The 24564-nt window shown below is 39.4% G+C and overlaps 1 protein-coding gene across 1 annotated transcript in view; it reads left to right on the forward strand.

Moving 5' to 3' along the window:
* The window catches only part of LOC109938657 (sushi-repeat-containing protein SRPX-like), an 81497-nt gene that overhangs the window by 1455 nt on the left and 55478 nt on the right, over positions 1 to 24564 (forward strand). Inside the window, exons 2-3 of the mRNA XM_048603197.1 lie at positions 15209 to 15280; positions 23776 to 23967. Coding sequence (XP_048459154.1) covers positions 15209 to 15280; positions 23776 to 23967 — 264 coding nt within the window. The remainder of the gene's footprint in view (positions 1 to 15208; positions 15281 to 23775; positions 23968 to 24564) is intronic.

The following is a 24564-nucleotide window of genomic DNA, read 5'->3' on the forward strand; positions in this document are numbered from 1 at the left end:
CACCTTGTTGTCTCGGATTCTCCAGCATCTGCAGTTCCTACTATCTCAGAGTTTAGATCTTGCTGTGTTTGCCCCCACTCTTGCTCCCTGCCTTCCATCATCACAAAATGCACCGAATTTAAGATGTTCAAATTCATCTTAAAATCTTCTCTGGCTGTCTGATCATTGCAAACTCCAAAATAAGGTTGAAATAGGGTTGTCAGCTGTGGTTAAGGGCATTTTTTAGTGTTTTCATCACTTGACTTCCCCCCACTCCAAAGCCATGACACTGTTAACACACCCATCTTTGTAAGTCCCACCTGCTCCAGAGCTGTGTAGTATAGTCAACATGGATTTGTAGATGAGAAATCATGTTTGACAATTTTGGAGTTTCTTTAGGATCTTATGAACAAAGTTGATAAAGGGTAATATGCTTGGATTTATGGAACAGTTTTAATAAGGTCCCTCACAACAGGTTGGTTAGCAAAGTTAAAACACGTTACATAAAACGTAATGTGCAGGCATGGATTTAATTGGCTATCAGGCAGAAAACAAGGTAGGAATAACTGGGTTATTTTTGCATTGGCAGACTGTGACTAGTAGGGCACCAGAAAGATTAGAACTTGGGCCCTAGCTGTTGACAATATATATCAATAATTTGGGTGTGGAGATCAAATGTAATATTTCCAAGTTTATGGATAAACCAAAGCTAGGAACGAATTTGTGTTGTGTAGAAGATATAAGATCACTTTAGGAGGATTTGGATGGCTGAGTGAGAAGGCAAGACCTTGGAGATGGAATATAATGTGGAAAAATGTGAAGTTATCTACTTTGGTAAGCGTAACAGTAGTGCAGACTATTTCTTGAATGGTAAAAAGTTGAGATGTAGAGAAGGACCTGGGTGCTTTGTCAACATATTACTGAATGCTGACATGTAGGTGCAACAAGCTTTTAAGAAGACTAATGCAATGTTCACCTTTATTGAAGGAGAATTAAGTACAGGAGTAGTAAAATCTTTCTTCTATTGTATTTGAGCGTAGTTAGATTGCACCTTGAGTGCTGTGTGCAGTTTTGGTCTCCTTACCTCAGGAAGGATATTGCTGCCGTGAAATGAGTGCAACAAAGGTTCACTAGACTTGCTTCTGGGAAGGTGGAACTGCCCAATAAAGAGAGATTGGGTAAACTGGGTCAGTATTCTCTATAGAGTTTTGAGGAATGAGTGATCATCTCATTGAAATGTACAAAATACTTAAAGGGATAGACAAGGTAGCTGCAGCGAAGACATTTTTCCTGGTTAGGGACACCAGATTGGGGGGGTGGGCACAATTTAAAAATTAGTGATGCCATTTAGTGCTAAAATGAGAATTACTTTTCTCAGTGGATCTTGAATCTTTTGTGTTCTGTATCCCATTGGGCTGTGGAAGCTCAGTCATTTAGTATGTTTCAAGTGGAGGTTGATAAAGTTTTGATTGTCAATGTTGTAAAGAGTTTTGGGGATTGTGCAGGTAAAAGGCATTGAAGTGTTTGATCAACCATGATCTATTTAAATGATCGAGCAATCTTTTTGGTCTGGATCGCCTACCCCTGTCCCTGTGCTCCTCAGCTATAACTCTTCTTTCAATGTAGTCAATTTTTGAGTTACTGTTTTACTTTCAATCTTTGACTCCAATTTGATACCTCTGTAACTGAGTAAGGCAATTACACCTTTTTTTTGTTCTTTAGCTCTAACAAAATAGATTACATCCTTGATTCCTCTTGGACATTCTCTTTCTGTAGCATTACATGCTGTCCTTAATACTAATACTCTTTCTCCCTTTTTTCCTTTACTATCTGTCCTTAACATGCAATATCTAGGAATATTCAGCATCCAATCCTGCCTTTCTTATATGTGTCTAAAACACCTTTATAACCAAACATTTATCACTCCTCTTCTAACCTTGCAATGTTTACATTTCTGCGCGTTATTGCAACTATGTAATTTCTAAGTGCATTGTTCTTGTATACAATAATAGCCAGGTAGCCACTCTTACAGTGTTGTACTTAAAGCTTCAGCTGGAGTAGCGGTGATTTGTTTACTTGTCAGTAACCTCAATATATGTCCCCTGAACTACCAGGACAGGATAACTGTCAGATAAGCAACATAAGATTCACTGCAGCAAGTCAAAGCCTACTTTTGTCATAACCTGGAGGGAAAGAAGGGGGAGAAAAAGTAGCATTTTATGGGAACATCGTTACCTATATGCTCTTGTCTAAGAAATGCATCCTAACTGGTATACATTGCCAAGGACAAAATTTTGTGGCTACTGGAAATTAAAAATATAACCAGAAAGTACTGGAAATAGTTGGCAGGTCAGGCAGCTTCTAGAGAGGGAAAAGGAGTTAACGTTTCGGTTTCATGACCCATCACCAGAACTAAAAAGCATTGCGGACTTAACAGGTGTTAAGAGTACAGAAGCGGGGAAAGTGAGAAGAGGAGAAAAGAATAAAAGGGAATGACCAGTGACATATGGAAGGCAGGAGCTATTTATATGGTAGAACAGATGATGGTGCATCCAGTCATGGCAACAAGGTCTGTCCATGCCAAAATCATCCAAATTCTGAGACCAAATGTTAAACATACTACACTTCAAACCTTTTCTTCTGAAATGCTGTTGCTTACTTTAATGTAGTATTTTGTGTTGTCACTGGCAAGTTAGGATACACAGCAGGTCGGATGATCAAATGACATGATCTGATATAAAATATTACCTGGATTGTATTTGCTACATGATTACGGGTTTTCATTTAGTTGTACAATGCAAAGAAATATGTTAGAATTTTGTAACACAATTGAATACGAAATTTTGAATCTGTGTGTAACAGCAGTATAAATCACAATACAATCCTTGTAACGATCCATAGGGATGCCTGGTTAAGACATCAATTTCTCCAGTCTAGATTTATTCTCAAACCACGAGCTAAGCAGAAAGAGCTAGCTGTGTTGCTGTTGCCACCAATTCAAACACTCCAAAAATTCCATTCTGAGAGGTCACTGATGGTAGAACCATGCACATACCAATCATACTCCTGTCTCCAATCCGTTCCACATGTAACCCCATGCTTAATGCCCTGCTGCTGGCAGGACAAGGAATCTCCATTTTGTGAAAGCTGGTAAAGCTTTTGAACCAATACTAAAAAAATTGTGTTTTAAGTTTTAAGTTGTGGTTTGTCAAACAAGAGCAAGATGTCTGACAGACAGTTGGTAATTGGAGTAAGTGACATGGAGGCTTTATTTGGAACAGACGAAGCACCAATGCACCGCATTCCCCTCTTGTGGTCCTAAGCTGTCCAACAACAACTTGTATTAATATTATGCCTTTTGCATCTTTAAAAAAAAAAGTCACTTCACAAAGACATAGAAAAGATTTTAAAGAGATAGCCAAAGATAAGGATTTTTGATATGATCACAAAGCTCAGTTAAAGTGTTTGGTTCTGAGGAGTTTTTAAAGGAGAAGATGCTGGTAGACAGATGAAGAAGCTTATGGAGAGAATTCCACACTGTGTGGCTGAACAGCTAAAACATGGACAATGGGAGGGAGGGAAAGGTGCACTAGAGGTTGGAGTCAAAACAATTCTGAATTATTGGGCTAACAAGGTGTAGAGCTGGATGAACACAGCAGGCCAAGCAGCATTGGTGGAGCAGGAAAGCTGACGTTTCGGGTCTAGACCCTTCTTCAGAAATGGGGGAGGGGAAGGGGATTCTGAAATAAATAGGGAGAGAGGGGGAGGCGGATAGAAGATGAATAAAGGGGAAGATAGGTGGAGAGGAGACAGACAGGTCAAAGAGGCGGGGGTGGAGCCAGTAAAGGTGAGTGTAGGTGGGGAGTTAGAGGGGAATAGTTCAGTCCAGGGAGGACAGACAGGTCAAGGAGGTGGGATGAGGCTGGTAGGTAGGAGATGGGTGTGGGGCTTGAGGTGGGAGAAGGGGATAGGTGGGAGGAAGGACAGGTTAGGGAGCCAGGGTCAAGCTGGGCTGGTTTGGGGATGCGGTTGGGGGAGGGGAGATTTTGAAGCTTGTGAGGTCCACATTGATACCATTGGGCTGCAGGGTTCCCAAGTGAAATATGAGGTGCTGTTCCTGCAACCTTCGGGTGGCATCATTGTGGCACTGCAGGAGGCCCAGGGTGGACATGTCATCTGAGGAATGGGAAGGGGAGTTGAAACCCTGCAGCCTAATGGTATCAATGTGGACTACACAAGCTTCAAAATCTCCCCTCCCCCGACGGCATCCCAAAACCAGCCCACCTTGTCCTCGCCTCCCTAGCCTGTCCTTCCTCCCACCTATCCCCTCCTCCCACCTCAAGCCCCACCCCTATCTCCTACCTACCAGCCTCATCCCGCCCCCTTGACCTGTCTGTCCTCCCTGGATCGATCTATGCCCCCCTAACTCCCCACCTACACTCACCTTTACTGGCTCCAACCCCGCCTCTTTGACCGGTCTGTCCCCTCTCCACCTATCTTTTCCTTTATCCATCTTCTATCCGCCTCCCCCTCTCTTCCTATTTATTTCAGAATCCCCTTCACCTCCCCGATTTCTGAAGAAGGGTCCAGACCCGAAACGTCAGGTTTCCTGCTCCTCTGATGCTGCTTGGCCTGTTGTTTTCATCCAGCTCTACACCTTGTTATCTCAGATTCTCCAGCATCTGCAGTTCCTACTATCTCTGAATTATTGGGCATTCTGTGACTAGAGGATAGATGAAACCAGAAAGAACTTTAAACACAAGGATGAAAATTTTAAGTTTGAGGCATTGAGAGAGCCGTTTTTGACCAGTAAGAACAGCAGTAATGAGTGCGACACATAGGATGTGGATAGCATGGTTTATAAAGCACAATTGCTGCAGTGCAAACCCTTTAATGAAGTGGCTGCTGTGTGGGATATCTGATTCTGTTTCCTGAAGAGCATTTTGAGAATGTAAAAATATAGTGTGATCCTTGGTTAATTTGAAGTTAGCAGTGCCAACAGTAATGTAATTACAGACATGAAAAATCTATATAAAAATGGAATGTGTGAGAAATACTGAGCAAAATAGGTGACAACTTTGAAGAAAGAAACAGGATCAGAACTGAAAATTGTTAGAAATGAAACAGGATTTAAGCAACTACAGAGGCAAGGAAAAGGGCCTTGGCAATGAAAGAGCGAAAGAGAAAATCTGCGATAAGGTAGCAGGCTGATGAAATTCAATGGCAAAAATGATAATAGTCCAAGGTACTAAGAGTAGTTGCTTAGCTAGGTTGGCTGGACAGCTGGATTGCAATGTACAGTGATGCTAACAGTGTGGGTTCAAATCCTGCACCAGCTGAGGTTACCATGAAGGACTCTCCTTCTCAATCTCTTCTCTTGTCTGAACTGTGATGACACTCAGCTTAAACCACCACCAGTTGTCTCTGATGAGAGAGCAGCCCTCTGGGACTATGGCCACTTTACCGTTAAAAGGGAGTTTGTTAGTTCAGTTGGATGAATGGCTGTTTTTGTGATGCAGTATGATGCCAACAGCATAGGTTCAATTCCTGCATGGCCTGAGGTTACAATGAAGGACTCTCCTCAACCTTTTGCCCTCACCTGAGGTGCAGTGACTCTCAGGTTAAACCACCACCAGTTGACTTCTCTAATGAGAATACTCCTATGATCCATTGGGACTATGGTAACTTCACCTTTACAAGACAGGGGAGAAATAAAGCAACTAAAGATGTGTCAAAAGGAGCTGTAAACAGTAGTAGCAGAACTATTTTCAACACCTGGTGTATGGAAAAATTGAACCTGTGTTTATGATCTAACATTATTCAGCTCTGTGTTGAGTCCAGTAGATGATAAAGTACTTAGTTGAGATGCTGTTGCCCAAACTTCATTTGCTTTGTCAGAACAGTGTAACTTTAGGATACAATTGCATGTTTAAGGCTGCAGTTATTCTAAAATCCAAACAAATATGAGCTGATGTGTGATTTCCACTTAGCAGTGATCTCACCTCTGAACTTCAGAGCACTTAAAATCCTCTGTATTGTAGTTTTACTTATTTTACTAAATGCCAATTCCCTGCCTCATTTGCTTAGTTTAAGGTGACTATTCTGCCACTTAGTCTGTGTGTGGGTTTTGTTTTGGTTTTGTGCCGAATAGTTTGTCTCAAGCACATAAGGAGCTTGTACTGAGGCTTCAGCAATGGAGGTTGGCTGCTAGTCCTGGCTTGTTTGGAACCTGTTTAGCAAGGACCACTCTCGCTGTTCAATACTTCAGTAGCTGCCTTTCAACAGATAGGGTTTGTCACAAGGTGCTTGTTACTGACTTCTTGCATTTCCCATTCCTTGACCCAAAGAATACCTGCTGGTAGATTTTTCTCATGAATGTGGGTGCTGAGATTGAAGGTGGGCAGATGGTTTCAATTAGCTTGAGAGTTTATCAGCTGGGTAAAAAGAGAAAAAAGCAAAATGTTACCTTGATTCTGACTAGGGCTTGTGTGATGCAGCACAAAGCTGTGATAGACCATAAATCTGTGAATCGAAGTGTCCATCTGTGCTGAGTTTCTACCTGCTCTTGTAGAGTTTAACAGACCTGCCAATACCATCATGCAATACTGCATCCATTTGGAATGTGTGATAATACCTTCCCTTTGTAAGGAAATTGTTGAACACCTTTTATGATAAGCCAGCCAGAGTTTAGTTTGTGAAACATACGTAGGTGCTGTGGCAGATCAGAGCAGATGGTGAAAGCCTCCTATTGCTAAATGCTTACTTTCATAATTTGTATAGTTGAGAGGTATAGCTTATTTGCTTGTATATTTTCATCTATTCCTTTTGTTTAATATTAGACATAATAATTCCAGTGTTGTTCTTGCTGGTCTCTCCCTTGCTCGTCCATTAACTTGAGCTCAACAAAATACTTTGCAACCAGCATTCTAGCTAATACTGTCCCATTCACCACCATCCCTGTATTTGTGACCCTAGTTTAGCAGCGACTCCATTTTACTATTATCATCCTTTTCTTCTTGCGTGCACACACGCATACACACAGATACACCCATTTGTGTGTCCTAACATGTTCAGCCATCCTGATCCTAAACCCTGTAATTGCCATCTCTCCCCACCCCAAACCCATTTCTTTTTGCTTCTTTAAGGTGTTCCTTACAACTTACCTCTGATCCAGCTTTTTGTTCCAAATTCTCCTTCTGTGGATCAGTTACAAATTTAAATTGCTAATCATTCCTGTGAACCAACTTTTGGATGTTTCACTTCACTAAAGGTACTATTAAAATTATTCAACGCTTTAAATATTTTTGGTCAGGGCTTGGATCCTGAAATCTTCATAAGGTCTCTGTGGTAACTGTAGTGCCTCTATCCGGGGAACACTTGTGTACTTTTCCAACTGAGTGGGTTGTTACAGTTTATTCTCTGAAAGGAGCCAAGCGAGCTGTCCAACTTTATGTCTCCAGTTCTGGCATCCTGATTAATATGGAAGAATCCCAAATGGCACTTCCTCAGTAAGTTTCAAGTTTTGGAGTGTGGTGAGTTCCAGACTAGATACCTTGACAGACAAAATGGATCTGGAGATTCTTGCCTCCACACATAATTTTATTACAGTTGAAATTTAGTTTTGGATTGAAATTCCAGATGTAAAGGACTTTAGCACTGCTAACAGTAGAAGTGTTGCCAGAATGAAATCTGATTCAATTTTGGTAGGTCTTTATGTGGATTACAAACATTGAAGCCTGGAGATCATTTCATCAGCTATGAGAACAAGGTTAGAGCTCATTTTAACAATGATGTCTGAAACAAGTTATGGTTAAACAAACTTTTACACCATTTTTGTCATAGAACGGAAAGAAGCTGCCAGTATAAATATTTTTAAGCTGGAAACAAAAAGTTTGGGGTTGGGGGTGGTTTGGAGTGAAACAATGTGAATAACTGGTTGTAGTGGATGACCTTCATTTATATATGATAATGTTTCAGGAAGAGTTAATGTTGAGGCTGCACTAAGCTCCAGTCGATATGTTGCTGATGTTGCAGAATTTCCAGGTGGAAATGGATCAGACTTGCACAAGAGCCTGTTAGGATCAGAAGAGACCTGCTCTTGATCATAGAGTCAAGGAGTCATACAGCACAGAAACAGACCCTTCAATCCAACTAGACAATGCCAAGCATTATCCCAAACTAAACTCGTCCCACCTGCCTGCTCCTGGCCCACATCCCTCCAAACCTTTCCTATTCATACATCCAAGCAAATGTCTTTTCAACGTAATTGTACCCACATCCACCACTTCATCAGGAAGTTCATTCCACATGCAAACCACCCTTAATGTAAAGACATTGCCTCTTATGTCTTTTTAAAATCTCTCTCCTCTCACTTTTAAAAATGTTCCCCTCGAGTTGAAATTCCACATCTTAGGGAAAAGATAACTACCATCAACTCTACCTATACCTGTCATTATTTTATAAACTTCTATCAGGTCACCTGTCAACCTCCTGCACACTCCAGTGAAAGAAGTCGGAGCCTATCCAGCCTTTCTTTATAACTCAAACCTTCCACACCCAGGAACATTTTGGTAAATCTCTTCTGAACCCTCTCCAGCTTGATAATATTCTTCCTATAACTGAGTGACCAGAACTGGACACAGTATTCCAGAAGAGGCCTCATCAATGGCCTGTCTAACCTCAACATGACTTCCCAGCTCCTACACTCAGGAGACAGAGTACTGAAGGCAAGCATGCCAAATGCATTTTTAACCACCCTGTCTATATGTGACTTAAACTTCAATGAGTTATATACCTGAACTCCTATGTCCGTCTGTTCTCCAACACTACCTGAGGCCCTACCATTAATTGTATAAGTCTTACCCTTGTTTGTTGTACCAAAATGCAATACCTCCATCTGCCATTTTTCAGCCTGTTGACCCATTTGATCAAGATCTCTTTATAATCTTTGAACACCTTCTTCACTGTCAAATATGCTACCAATTTTAGTGTCATCCGCAAACTTACTAACAATACTTCTTTATTCTTATCAAAATCATTTATATAAATCCCAGGCAAAACCAATCCCTGTGGAACACTGCTGGTGACAGGCCTCCAGTCCAAAAAGCAACTCTTCACCATTACTGAGAAGGGTCCAGACCCGAAACATCAGCTTTCCTGCTCCTCTGATGCTGCTTGGCCTGGTGTGTTCATCCAGCTCTACACCTTGTTATCTCAGATTCTCCAGCATCGGCAGTTCCTACTATCTCTCCACCATTACTGTTTGTCTGTTGCCGTTAAGCCAATTATGTATACAATTGGCAAGCTCACCCTGAATCCCATGTAACCTAACTTACTAATCAGTCTACCATGCAGAACCTTGTCAAAGGCTTTACTAAAATCCAAATAAACAACGTCAATTGCTCAGCCATCATCAACCTTTTTGGTAACTTCCTGAAAAAATCTCAAGTCATCTTAAGTAATTATGCCTACCTCATCAATGTAACTTGTTCCTAATGCTATTGTGCAATAAATTACCTCCTGTTATGTAAGTCAAGTGCTTCTTCTTGCTAAGACTCAGCAGCCTTAACTTACTCATCTGCCACTCTCACGTTTAGACCGGTCCTTAAACTCTTAACCATATTGAGAAAATTCAATTTATATATTCTGGAATTTCTTGTAGGGACTGCTGATGCAAAACCTCACTTTCTTACAATTTGTCCACAGTTTGAACACACCCTTGTTGTATACTAGATGATAATTGTATATAAACAGGGGACAAGCTTTTATTTTTAGTGAGAGCTTTACATCAGCTAACCACACTCTATAAAAATCACACCTCATTTATTAATAACTCCTCACATTTATACAACCCTAAATCGATGTTTCCGTTACTTGTTCCCTCATTCCATTACGTCTCAGACATCCTTTCAGGTCATACTACATAAGTAACATCCCTTTTTTAAAAAATAATTTGTGTATATATAATAAAAAAAACACAAATTAATTCTTCCATTTATTTTCCTTTGCACATTAAATGTTCCAAGTGTCCTTTTTCTGGTATGTCAAACATTTTCTTAGACTTTGCTCCTTTTCTTTATAAAGTGATCATCTGACTGTTGGTGTCCACCCATTTCAATTTGGAGATTTATCCATTCTCCAGTATTTGTCTAAAAACTGCAGAATCAATACTCAGCCTTTTTTCATTCACACATGTTTGAGTGTACTTTTTGAATTGAATTGAATGGAATCATTTATTGTCATGTATATCCAATATAATTAGATCAGAGAGGTTGCTGTATTCACCCAAGTTAGACCACCTCGAACCTGAAGGAAAACACAGAAAGCTGCTACCAACCTTCCTGTTTATCCTGAGGCTAATGTACTCTCTAGTAAACCGTGGTAGAGAATAGACTACAAGTGACTTGTCTTAAACAAGAAGTAGGTTTATTAATGATAGTAATAGGTAGAAATTAGAGTAACTGGCTACATTCTATCATTTAACAGTGCTGGGATCTGGGTGTGTGACCCCATTTGGATAATGCGCTTCTTCTCCACCTAAATATTGTGTGACATCATCAGATCGGGTGAAGCTCAATGCAGCTTCAACATTAAATCTTTCAGAATTATTACTTCATACAACTTCATCCTCCAAGCTTTTCTCCCCCCATAGTTAAGTACAGTGAAAAGTGTGTACCTGCGCCATACATACATGGCGCCAATCACATTAACTTAGAATAAGATAAGAAAAAGATAATTTAAGAGATTCCAACTTTCCACTGCCGCAGTCCCGCTCCGGGCTTTCCAGCCATTGCCATACCTCTGCCAGAGTGACATATTATTGATGTAGCTCTCAGGGAGGTATTGCTGCTGATCCTCTTTTTAGAAAACACTGTCTTTTACTACCTCATCTTGAATGAGAGTTTCTGCCTCTAAAGTACTTTTTACTATTCTTTTGAACTTCTCAAACAAATTAAAGGATAGCATCTAAAACTTCCTGCATTTGAGAACCCATTACAGAGGCTCACATAAGAAGCATCTCTCAAGACATGTTGCTGGCATCTCCCAGTTGTGGAAATTTCAAAACACTGTGCACCATTTATAATGTAATGTTCATCCACATAATATCTTGCATTCAATTCTAAAACGTCAAAACTGACATCCAGCCTTTATTGGGTGCCCAGACAGATTTTAATCAGTAAAGGAATCACGAGTTATAGGAAAAGGCAGGAAGGTTGAGTTGAGGGTTATCAGATCATTCTTGATCTCATAAGAGTAGACTACATGGGCCAAATGGCCTACTCTGCTCCTATGTCTTATGGTGTTATGGTTAAACATGATATCAAATTCATTAAATACCGATAACTCTTCCTAATTAGCTTTTGTGAATTGTGTGCAGCTATTAATGATCTTTGTTAGTATTAATTAATCACTTTAATGATCAATTCTAACTCCTGCATCAGAGATGACACATTTACCTGCCTAGAATTTCTTGTTGAATGGATGTATTATATTTGCCCCTCTGCAGTCCAATGTAACCTTTCCTGAGTCTAAGGAATTTTCAAAAATCAACACCAATGCATCTGCTACCTTACTAGCTATACCTTCAAAGCCTTAAGAAAATGTGCATCTGGACCTGGAGACACATCAGCCTGCAGCTCCATAATGAGTACCAATCTTCCAAGTCTGAAGCGAGCATATTCTGGAATAATTGTGAAATCTTCACAATGCCTGAATTTGTGAAATCATAGACTTTGGGAGGAGTTAGGGTAAATGTAAAAGTAGTTCTATACGTGAATGTATAAATTTTAACTATGGGGGGAGAAAAGCTTGGAGGATGAAGTTGTATGAAGTAATAATTCTGAAAGATTTAATGTTGAAGCTGCATTGAGCTTCACCCGATCTGATGATGTCACACAATATTTAGGTGGAGAAGTGCATTATCCTAATGGGGTCACACACCCGGATCCCAGCACTGTTAAATGATAGAATGTAGCCAGTTACTCTAATTTCTACCTATTACTATCATTAATAAACCTACTTCTTGTTTAAGACAAGTCACTTGTAGTCTATTCTCTACCATGGTTTACTAGAGAGTACATTAGCCTCAGGATAAACAGGAAGGTTGGTAGCAGCTTTCTGTGTTTTCCTTCAGGTTCGAGGTGGTCTAACTTGGGTGAATACAGCAACCTCTCTGATCTAATTAGAATGACTTTGTTGAGTAAACAGTATGAAGTTTATTGCTTTTCTGCAACTATTTACAGATTATAAAATCATGACCTATATGACACGTAGAAACTGGGAGCATGCTAGCCCCAGATCTGTCATCTCCAACTTCCTTTACTATTGACCAGTCCCCATAACATCATCATAGAGTGTGGTACTTATTGCAGCCAATCAAATATTAATCTTTTTAGATCCTTTCGGATGCATATATAACAATCTTGGGATTCTTCTGGCGCAGTTCTAGATTCAAGATTTCTAGATTTATTTATTTGTCACACGTATTAAGTACAGGAATACATAAGTACAGCGAAAAGTGCACAAAGTTGCCGTTCACTGGTGTCCACTAGGTTACAAAAAACAGAATTAAAAGATTTAACAGCGCCAAGAGGTAAGCAAAAAAAAAAGTCCAGATCTGAGTCCCAAGACCCATCTCCACAATGGTGCAGGTGCTGCTCCAATCGCTAGGCCACCCACGAGGCCGCCTCACCTGCTTGCCCTAGCCGCTGACTGCTGCTGCCTCACTGACATGCTTTTGCCGATGTTGCCTCACCATCCTGCTCTCGCTGCCAACGTGTCCTCTATTCTGAGCTAGGAGGCTTGGGTTAATGTCCAACTACTCCAGAGATGTATAATGACATCTCTATAACATGTCGAGTAGTAAATACTTATAACAAGCTTTGTGGATAAATTGCCTCTTCAGAGACTATTGTAGTAAGTTTATGCTAAGTTTTATATTTCTCAACTTGATATTGGTAAGTTTTGGTTTGTATTTAAAGATCTGACACTTCTTTATTGTAGGTAACCAACATAGATCAGGGGAACATGTCTCTCAACCCCTAGATTTTTTTGGGACAACAAATCTTGAAAATAATCCTCCTGTGCTTCCTTTGCACATGGTTGTACAGCTGCTTTATCTTGTGCATCTTGAAATAAGATATACAAGACAAATTTGACAATAGGTATCAAATATGGTCATAATTCACCAAGTAATTAGATACATTAAACGTGCAGAAGCAGCGTGATTTCCTGATTACGCCCTGACAGTATGCTTTTCTAAAAAGAATAAAATGACAGTTGAAATGAATTCCATAATTTATTTCTGTTGCTTTTATTTTTACTTTGCTTTTTTTTTAAACACTCCTGAATCCTCTGTTCTCCAGTGCAGTGATGCCGGATGGTTGTACTGTTAGAGAAGCCACGTTTCAGCTGAAATATAAAATCAAGCCCTCATTCTGACACTGATGAAGAAGAGCAGGGAATATTGCCTGATGTCCTGACTAGTATTTGTCCTGACCAGTAATTATCCTTCAACAAACATCATTTGTACCAAAACAAAAACTTTATCTGGTCATTGTCTTATTGCAGTTTACAGGATCTACTATACCTGAAATTGACTGCTGTATTCATACACTATAACAGTGACACATTTCAAAGTTATTTCCTTGGCTGTAAAATGCTTTTGGGACTGTCTGAGATTGTGAAAGGTGCTCTATAGTTGAAACTCTTGCCTTCCAGTTGGCCGGCACAAACCGATCAATTGTCATTTACTTATGGAAAACTTGGATAACAATTATTTAATTCCTAGAAGTTTGATCCTCTGCAAATTGCAAAAGAGTGAGATTTATTAGTTTTGAAACCGTTCCTGGATATGTTTTAGGAGCAAATTGAATTTCCAGGCATTGCTCGTGTAAAGTTAGACGGGGCTTTGATTTATAAAGGTGACACCACCTTGTATTTATGCAGCATTTTATAACATCCAAAAATGTGGTTCTTAGGAACGTCAAACAAAATTTGACATTGAGCCACATATGCTTTTCTATGAACATGGGGGAGATGACCAGAATTTTAGACAAAGAAGGAGGTTTTAAGGAGTGTCTTAAAGGAGGAAGGAGAAATAGAGGCAGAAAACCAGAAATGGAACAATGCTAACTTGGAGAATTCTGGAGATGGCTAAGACCTAGGCAGGAATGAGGCCATAAAATGGTTTGAAAACAATGATGGGAAATTTAAAATGCACACTACGTCAGTTCCCAATATTATTCTGTTGCTACGTCAAAGTCTTTCTTTAAGGATACTCAGTCTCATTACTCATGAGTAAACACTAGATGAAATCAGAGTTCATGTCCTTCTCAGCCTTCAGATAGGCATGTGGCTTTTTTTTTAAAAAAAAGTGTGAGGAACAGGGGAAAAGAGTTAAGCTATTGAGTCCGTCAGGCTTGCTCCAACATTCAATGAATTGATGACTATTCTGTGACCAAAATCCATATGTCCGGCATTGCCACATAGCTCTTATGTCTTTAGTTGACACAAATTTATCAATCTCAGGTTTTCAATTCACAATTGATCTTGCACCAGTGCTCCCAGATTTGGAATAGCGTACAATGGTAGCAATCTCCAGAGTTCAGCAAACGCAAAGTTACTAAGATTCAGTTAACTTCAGGTAATAAACAGTATAATGTTTTCCATAGTTCAGACAATGGTCAATACCACTACTTCAGATGCAGCTGACCATGGTTTAAATGAACTTTGAGCATAAACTTTGGTATTAATCATGCCTGAGTGTATTTGGAAGCACTGTATTGCTGATGTGACAACATGTTTTTGGACTGCTGAAGTTTTAGCATAGTTCAGTTATTTCATTAATGTACTGGGTCTGTTGTTGTATTTTACTGAATTAACTGACAACAGCTTACATCATTACACAAATAATAGTTGATCATTTGATTACAGTTCGTCATATTGTTATCCTTCCAAAAATTGCAAAATAATGACCAAAATACAGCAGCATTAAATTGAAAAATATTGCAAAGGTGGAGAGAATACATGGGTCAATTCTGCATCGTTGTTTTACTGCAATAACCACACTTTGTTTCATGTCCAATGAATTGTTTTCAATGTGGAATATCATGAGATGAAGGGGGCTATATAAGTGCACATTCTTTATTTCACTTAATGCTTGTCATTGCACACATTTTGTGAACACAATTTTTTTTGTCCAGTTTTAGTTTCTATTTTGTGTTTGTAGGATCTGGATACAGCCCATTAGAAGATGATGAAGATGCTTATGCAAATGAAGCACGTTACGCTAAATATGAAGGTGAATGGTTTATTCACATGTTAATAAATAACTTGAAAGGAGTTGTGTCCTTTTCAGTTCACAGCGATCATACTGATTCTAGTGTGCACTGGCTAACTTAAATTTGGCTGCTGTCAGGGCTGAAATTCTCACCAAATTTCTCTTAACTTTCTCATGAAAGAACCATTTATTCCCATGTTAGCAACATCTAATATAGTATCCAACTTTCTATCTTGCAGTCAGTTTATTATAAAGCACAGGATATTCTAGAAATCGTGAACTTTTACCTTGCCCTCTGTCAAGCACCTTTTACCGTAATGTGGTGTTATATCTCAAGCTTCTTTCCCATGTTTACCTGTAGTACTTATATTCATCAGTTGATTATTACCAAAATTGAAGTTGGATCTACATCAAAAATATGGCCAATAGAATCACAGAACTAGGAATATTGTCATGTTGTCTTCTGTATGGAGATATTATGAAGAAGATGGGTTGATGGGCCAGATACCTCTGTTGTACTAGTTGAGACCAAAGTAAAATCATACTTTCATGTAATTAAGCAGGCTTAGAATATGTAACTGACAAAATAAGCATTATTTAAATCCAGGTCATTAAAAGGTAGCAATGACCATAAAACAAATCTTCCACATGTAAATCTTAAATCTCATTTAGTAGTATTGTTAGCTATGTAAGTTATTTTACATAGAAGATAATCACAGAATAAGGAAGTATTAAAATCTTTATTCTAAAAGGAACCTTAGTAAGACTGAGTGTTGTAATATTAATGCTGTCTAATGTTTCAATATGGGGTGCTCAGAAATATCTTTAATATATTTTTAAAAATAATATTCACCAGTGTTAAATTATTAAATACACCTTTATCAAAAAATGTTTCATTTGAGACCTGACCAAGATAATTCAGCAATTTAGATGTTTGAGCATATTAAATAATGCACTGAGAGGTTTAATGTACTTTGAGTAACAGTTAATGAACTGACATGCAAGGTATCTGTGCATGTTGAAACAGTTCTTAATAATTTGTGTTAGACTGGACTTTACCAATAAGACAACTGGATGTTAAGGTAGACTGATGGTTTTGTGCACAACTTGCCAGTATGATTGTTGAAACATTGCTTTTGAAAATTAGCAATGTTTTAACATCTAATAGCTGTGTTAGATTATAGCATGACCATTCAACCAGTGATTAATTTGTTTGGCAGCTTTATGTATGCACGCATGAACTAATGTAAAATTACAAATTGGAATGTATTTTGGAATATAGCTTTATTCCAAGATTTTTGAACTTGAAGGGTAAATGGATTTTTTATATAACAACATTGCATTCTGAAATAAATATAACATTCATAACAAAAATATGCTAAAATATTATGCAAATATAGCCAGCTTAATCAGGTGACACAAATGGAGTTAGTTAGTACACACCTTTTACAGTTGCAGCTTCTTACAGTTAAGGCTGGCAATTTGATATGCATGCTACTGCCTAAGTTTCATTTGTTTCATACCAGATTTAGATTTGCTATTCAAATCACATGCAAAAATAAATCCCTTCTGAGTTGCCTCCTATTGTGGAATATGGCCTGATTCTGGGGCAATATTGATTTCATAGCATTGATTGTTTTTCTTCTCACAGCAAGAGAAAATTCTGTTTTAAGGATTAAATAATCAAAATGCTATCAGTAATGAAGATTTCTTTTGAAGAAAGAGAAAACTGGGAAGACATTCACAGTTTATAGGACCAACAACACAATGAGGACCATCCAGCTCACGGACACAATTGATTGAGTTGGATGTGTATGTGGTAGTTGTGTCCAGCTCAGTGTAATACGAGTAAAGTATGTTATTATGTCCCTTTTATTTTGTTTTGCAAATTGAAAGCACTGCTATAAGGACATGGCTAAAGTTCTGAATGTTGGGTAAAACAGATAATCACCTTTGGAAGAGATCCTTAAAATTCTGTGTAAGATAATGTTGGCCTGGAATTTGCAGCATCTTGACATTTTGAATTGAAAAGCCTGTCTCACCTATTAGCCTCCACTTTGTGACAAAACCGCTGGAGGTGCCGGTTGATAATTTGCATTTGGGAACTTGATTATTGATGTTCAGTGAGTTAAATTCACGGTTTGGAATAACACCATGTCATACACACCAAAGTGTGCCTTGATCCAGGCGTTTTGTCCCCTTACTAGGTGACATCCTTAGTGCTGTGGAGCCTCCTGTGAAGCGCTGTTGTCTTGCGCCAGTTGGAATTTATATGGTCTTGTTTTTGCTGCTTCCGGTAAGTGCCTGTTCCGGCTGTGTGTTGTAATGATCGGTATATCTGGTCCAATTCAATGTGTTTGTTGATGGAGTCCGCGGATGAATGCCAAGCCTCCAAGAATTCCCTGGCTGTCTTCTGTTTGGCTTGTCCAATGATAGTAGTGTTGTCCCGGTTGAAAGTGTGGTTTTTCTCGTCTGTGTGTATTGAAACCAAGGATATCTGGTTATGTTGTTTAGTTGCTAGCTGGGGTTCATGACGAATAGATACCCTGGACAGAATGAATGTGGTTTAAAAGACACCATGTGAGACTGCACAAAACACAACGTGGGACAAACAGGTAGACAACTAGCAACTTGCATCTATCAACACCAGCTTGGCGAACATACCAACATCTACAACCAGCACTGATCTACAATTCATTACTCAAACCCTGTGCCTAGATCCATTTAGTTGTTCCCAGACCGGGAGGCAATGTTGACTATAATTGGCTTTATCATCTCTTTGAGCTAGGAAAGGACATGGTTAGCCATGATGTCTGCTCCCACTGTTATGCTGTGAACTCTATGGGCAAGTATATTTGTCTAGACATTAAATAAGGACCGAATTTGATCTAGTGGTGGTATTGTTGATGAGGTAGGGTGATATTTTGGGTGTTACCCATGTTGCAAATTTACATTTGTTTTTGTGAATTTGCAAGTTTTCAAATGTTCTTACAGCATTCTAGGTAAACATCCTTCAAAAGGCATCAACTTGGTTTGAATTATTTTGGCGGGAGTCTGGACTGCTGAGGCTCTTTCTAACAAATAACAACATTTTATAGCAAGCACCTTCTTTGCATGTTTGATTTCCTTAAAAAAAATGTATCTCCCCCATTTTAAAACTTACGAAGTCAAGGTTGTAAGCTCCATCCAACTATAATGCTTGCTCCCACTGCTCTTGTTTCCCTGGGGTAATTGTGTTGGAAAAGGTGTATCAGAAGGAAGCAAAGATATGGGTAAACTTTTCAGACTTTAGAAGATTGTGCATTTATGCATTTGCTGGCAATAACGGTTTTTGATTATGTTATCACACGGTTGTGATCTTTCAGTTCAGTTCAGCTCATATGGTGGATGTACACTTCCAACAACATTGTTTTACAGATGGCAAATACTTGATTGGCATGATTCAATGATTCAGAATTGGTCCTAATATATTCTGAGAAATGGATTTTATACTGTATTAATCAAAAATAAAAGTTCTATTATTTCTATTTCACCATGTCATATTTTAAGAGCATATATACATGGGATTATAACCATTTTTGGAAAGTCAAAACCTTAACAGATGTATAAAGTTGGATAAAGACCAGAGTTGAAGTATAGCAATCTGATGTTCTGGTCTGAGAGCATTTTTGTTTTTGAGGAAATTCAAATATGTTCTACATGTGTGTAATCATGCTAGATTAGTAATTTTGATTTTGAAATACAAATGAATGTGGTTCTCATCTATTGTTGGCATTGGTCTGAAATTAATTATACAAAATTAGTTCATATGAATGAATGGAACAGTGTATGCTCAATGTGACAGTCTGTGTGAACAGGAAGTGGTGGTGTAGTGGTAATGTCACAGGACTGATAATCCAAAGACCAGGACTACTATGGACCCCATAATAGTCAGCAGGAAATTGAGAAACAAATTTGTAAGGAGATGTCATTTATCTGTAAGAATAATATGGTGGTAATGGTAGGGCATTTTAATTTTCTAAATATAGACTGGGACTGCCGTAGTGTTAAGGGCTCAGTTGGAGAGGAGTTTGTTAAGTGCGTCCAAGAAAATTTTCTGATTCAGTGTGTGGATGTACTAGAGATTGAGCAAAACTTGATCTACTGTTGAGAAGTAAGGCAGGGCAGAATACTAAGGTATCAGTGAGGGAGCTGTTTGGGGCTAGTGACCACAATTATATTAGTTTTAAAATAGTGACAGAAAAGGATAGACTAGTTCTAATAGTTAAAGTTCTAAATCGGAGGAAGGCCAATTTTGACAGTATTAGGCAAGAACATTCAAAAGTTGAATGCGGGTAGAAATTGACAGGTAAAGGGATGGCTAGAAAATAGAGAGCCTTCAAAAGTGAGATAACAGGAGTCCAGAGCCAGTATGTTCCTGTTAGGGTGAGGGGCAAAGCTGGTAGGCGTAGGAGATGCTGGATGACTAGAGAAGTTGAGGTTTTGTTCACGAAAAAGAAGGAAGCATATGTTGGATACAGACAGCAGGAATCGAGAGAATCCCTAGAAGAGTATAAAGACAGTAGAAGTATACTTAAGGGGAAAATCAGGAGGGCAAAAGGGGGATAGTAGGAACTGCCAATGCTGGAGTCCGAGATAAGTGTGGAGCTGGGGGAATACAGCAGGCCAGGCAGCTTCAGAGGTGTAGGAAAGTTGACGTTTCGGGTCGGGACCCTTCTTCAGAAATAGCTTTGAAAATACGGTTAAGGAGAATCAAAAGAGATTCTACAAATATATTAAGGACAAAAGAGTAACTAGTGAGAGATTAGGGCCCCTTAAAGATCACCAAGGCCACCTGTGTGTTGAACCAGAGGAGATGGCGTAGATACTAAATGAGTATTTTGCCTCAGTGTTTACTGTGGAGAAGGATACATAAGCTACAGAACTTGGGAAAATATGTCCATTTTACAGAGGAGGAGGTGTTGGACATCTTAAAATAAATGAAGATGGATAAATCCCCAGGATCTGATCAGGTATACCCTAGAACCCTGTGGGAAGCCAGGGAAATGATTGTTGGGCCTCTTGCTGAGATATTTGTTTCATCGATAGTAAGGGTAAGGTTGCAGAAGACTGGAGGTTGGCTAACGTGCTGCCAATATTTAAGAAAGGTGGTAAGGAACAAGGGAACTATACTGGTGAGCCTGACATCAGCGGTGGGCAAGTTGTTGGAGGGGATCCTGAGGGACAGGATTTATATGTATTTGGAAAGGCACGGACTGATTAGGGATAGAGATCATAGTTTGTGTGAGGGATATTGTGTCTCACTAACTTGATTGAGTTTTTTGAAGAATTAATGAAGAGGGTTGATGATGGCATGTGATTTATATGGATTTCGGTAAGGCGTTCAACAAGGTTCTTCCTCAGGGTAGGCAGGTTAGCAAGGTTACATCATGTGGAATACAGGGCAAACTTGCCATTTGAATACAGAACTGGCTTGGAGGTGGAAGACAGAGGATTGCTTTTCAGACTGAGGCCCGTGAGCAGCGATGTGCTGCAAGGATCGGTTCTGGGTCCACTGCTTTCTCGTCATTTATATAAATGATTTGGATGTGAACATGGGAGGTATGATTAGTAAGTTTGCAGATGACACCAAATTTGGAGGTGAAGTCGACAATGAAGAAGGTTACCTCAGAGTACAGCAGGACCTTGTTCAGATGGGCAAATGGGCCAAGGAATAGCTGATGGAGTTTAATTTAGATAAATGTGAAGTGCTGCATTTTGCAAAGGCAAATCAGGGCAGGATTTTTACACTTAATGGTAGGGTCCAGGGGACTGTTGTTGAACAAAGAGACCTTGGAATGCAGGTTTGTAGTGCCTTGAAAGTGGAGTTGTAGGTTGACAGAATAATAAAGAAGGTGTTTGGTAAGCTTGCCTTTATTGACCAGTGCATTAAGTATAGGAGTTGGGAGGTCATTTTGCTGCTGTACAGGATATTAGTTAGGTCACTTTTGGAATACTGCATTCAGTTCTAGTGGCCCTGTTGTAGGAAGGATGTTGTGAAACTTGAAAAGATTTAGAAGGATGGTGCCAGGATTGCAGGGTTTGAGCTACAGGGAGAGGCTGAATAGGCTGGGGCTATTTTCCCTGGAGCGTTGGAGGCTGAGGGTTGACATCATAGAGGTTTATAAAATCATGAAGGGCATGGATAGGGTAAATAGACAAGGTGTTTTCCCCAGGGTGGGGGGAGTCCAAAACTAGACTGCATAGGTTTAGGTGAGAGGGGAAAGATTTAAAAGGGACTTAAGGGGCAACATTTTCATACAGAGGATGGCGCATGTGTAGAATGAACTGCCAGAAGTGTTGGAGACCACTTAAGTTACAACATTTAAAAGGAATCTGGATGGGTACATGAATAGTTTAGAGGGATATGGGCCAAATGCTGGCAAATGGGGCTAGATTAATTTAGGATATCTGGTTGGCATGGACGAGTTGGACCGAAGGGTGTGTTTACATTCTGTACTGCTCTATGACTTTATAAGCTTTATTGAAAAGATTGTGTTATGCAGTGAAGAGTAATTGTGATTTGCATGGATATTTAATTGGACATATGATGATATCTTCGAGGAGAATACTGTATTCAAATACAGACTATAAGAATGGGGCATTATGAAGCATTCGGTTTCAAAAGTGAAATATAAATATGAACAGGACGCTAATACTTTATTCAAAATTACTATTTTCCATTTCAATATTTTTTAAAACTTGTTTGGAATGGGGTATCACTGGCAAGTCCAGCATCTGTTGCTCACCCCTACTTTCCTTTGAACTGATTGGCTTTCTGTGTTTCAGAGTGCAACTGAGCTTTAAGTTGAGAGGGGAAAGATTTTAAAAGGGTCCCATGGGGAGGGACATGTATGGAATGAGCTGCTAGAGGAAGTGGTAGAGGTGGATACCATGACAACATTTAAAAGACATCTTGACTGGTACATGAATAGGAAGTTTTTAAGAGGGATATGGACAAAACACAGGCAACTGGGACTAGTTAAGTTTGGGATACCTGGTCTAAATGGAAGGGATGGACCAAAGGGTCTATTTCTGTGCTGTATGACATTATAACTCTATCAACCAAACTGTTGTTGGATTTGGACTACATGTGTAGACTAGACCGGGTAAGGATGGCACATTTCCTTCCTTAAGATGATATTTGAAACTCATCTGTGAAAATGTTGCCCCTTGGTTCCTTTTTATATCTTTTCCTCTCCCACCATTAATTTATGCCCTCAAGTGTTGGATTCCCCTGCCCTGGGGAAAAGATCTTAGTTATTCACTCTATCCGTGCCCCTCATGATTTTATAAACCTCTAAGGCTACCCCTCAGCCTTCGATGCTCCAGGAAAAATAGCTCCAGCCTTCCCAGCCTCTTGGTATAGCTCAAACCCTCCAACTCTGACAACATACTTTGTAAAAGTTTTCTGCACCCTTTCAAGTTTCACAACATCGTTCCTATAGCAGGGAACCAGAAGTGAACGCAGTATTCCAAAGTGGCCTTGCCAATGTCCTGTACAGCTGTAACATGACATCCCAATTCCTGTACTCAAAAGCAATGATCAATAAAAGCAAATGTACCAAACGCTGCCTTCACTATCCTATCAACCTGTGACTCCACTTTCAAGGAACAATGAACTTGCACTCCAAGGTCTCTTTGTTCAGCAACTCTCCCCAGGGCCGTACAATTAACTCTGTAAGCCCTGCCCTGATTTGCCTTACCAGAATGCAACATCTCTCATTTATCCAAATTAAACTCCCTCAGCCCATTGGCCATGCTGATCGAGGTCCTGTTGTACTCTGAGGTAACCTTCTTCGCTGTCCAATACATCACCTATTTTGGTGCCTGCTGCAAAATTACTAGCCATACCTCCTGTGTTCACGTCCAAATCATTTACATAAATGACAAAAAGCAGTGGAACCAGCACCAATCTTTGTGGCACCCTCCTGGTCACAGGCCTCCAATCCAAGAAACGCTTCACCACCGCCTCTGAGGAAGGGTCATTCGGCGCAAAACATTCACTCTTGATTTCTCTCCATTAATACTGCCAGACTTGGTGAGTTTTTTCCAGTAACTTCTGTTTTTGCCTCCACCACCACCCACAAACTCCTACCTCCAAGCCAATTTTTAAAACATTTTTCAATGTCTAAGGTTTAAAAAAAAATTACTTTAAAATGTTAATAAAACTATATCCTCCTGAACGTTTGTTTGCTGATTGCTTGATATCAGCGAGAGACTGCCATTGACTTGATGAGTTGAATCGCGTCCATCTATTATGATCCTATGTCATTAACAACAGCTCTTATGTCATTAACAGACTTTTTAACAGCAGTATTATTATCTTCTATTAACCAGTTGGATATGGGAACTACTAACAATGTGGAATAGGCAGGATATTGTACATGGCAAGCTGCCTGAAAAAGTAAGTATTGAGGATGGATATGAGCAAAACAAGATGTTAGCTGTACATTTATTATTATTGCTGTTTACAGATATTCCCAGGTGCGCTCCTCTAAAGATCAAAAATGGTTATGTCCATTGCAGAACACCACACAGTGGATATTACAAAAATGTACAAGGAACAACGTGTGATATTTCTTGCCAAAAAGGATATGAAATTCATGGAACTAGCCATGTCCATTGCCTATCAAGCAGACGTTGGTCACAAACAGTTAGTTGCAGAGGTAGGTGATACTAATTTATTTGTTTTTTTGAGAGAAAGTGATGGAATGAGAAAACTTTGTTTATTTTATGGCATAATACATAGGAAGGTGAACGACTGACACCAATAGTAATAAGCCAACTTTGCTGTACATTTTGGATAGTACTTGCCTCCAAAACATCAAAATATTTTCCTTGTACCTCCTTTTTATTCATTCAGTAAGCTATTTAATGCCCCAATAAATAGTTACTTAAAAACTTTGGAGAGATGTTTGATACTATACAGTTGGAAATTCTGTACCTCCTCTTACTTGGGAATCCCAAAATGCTGTTGCCATCAATGAATCCCGCACTATCAACATCCTGGGGGTTACCATTGACCAGAGACTCAGTTGGACTCACCATATAAATACACTGGCTCCAAGAGCAGGTCAGCAGCTGGGAATACTGCAGAAGGTAATTCACTGCCTGACTTCCTAAAGCCTGTCCACTATCTACAAGGCACAAATCGGGAGTGTGATGGGATAATCCCCAAATACCGGATAAGAGAAACTTGACACTATCCAGGACAAAGCAGCCCGTTTGATTAGCACCACCATCACAAACATCTAATCCATCTA

This window comes from Rhincodon typus, chromosome 11 (assembly GCF_021869965.1).
Source record: "Rhincodon typus isolate 14 chromosome 11, sRhiTyp1.1, whole genome shotgun sequence".
NCBI classification, from domain to species: Eukaryota; Metazoa; Chordata; class Chondrichthyes; order Orectolobiformes; family Rhincodontidae; genus Rhincodon; species Rhincodon typus.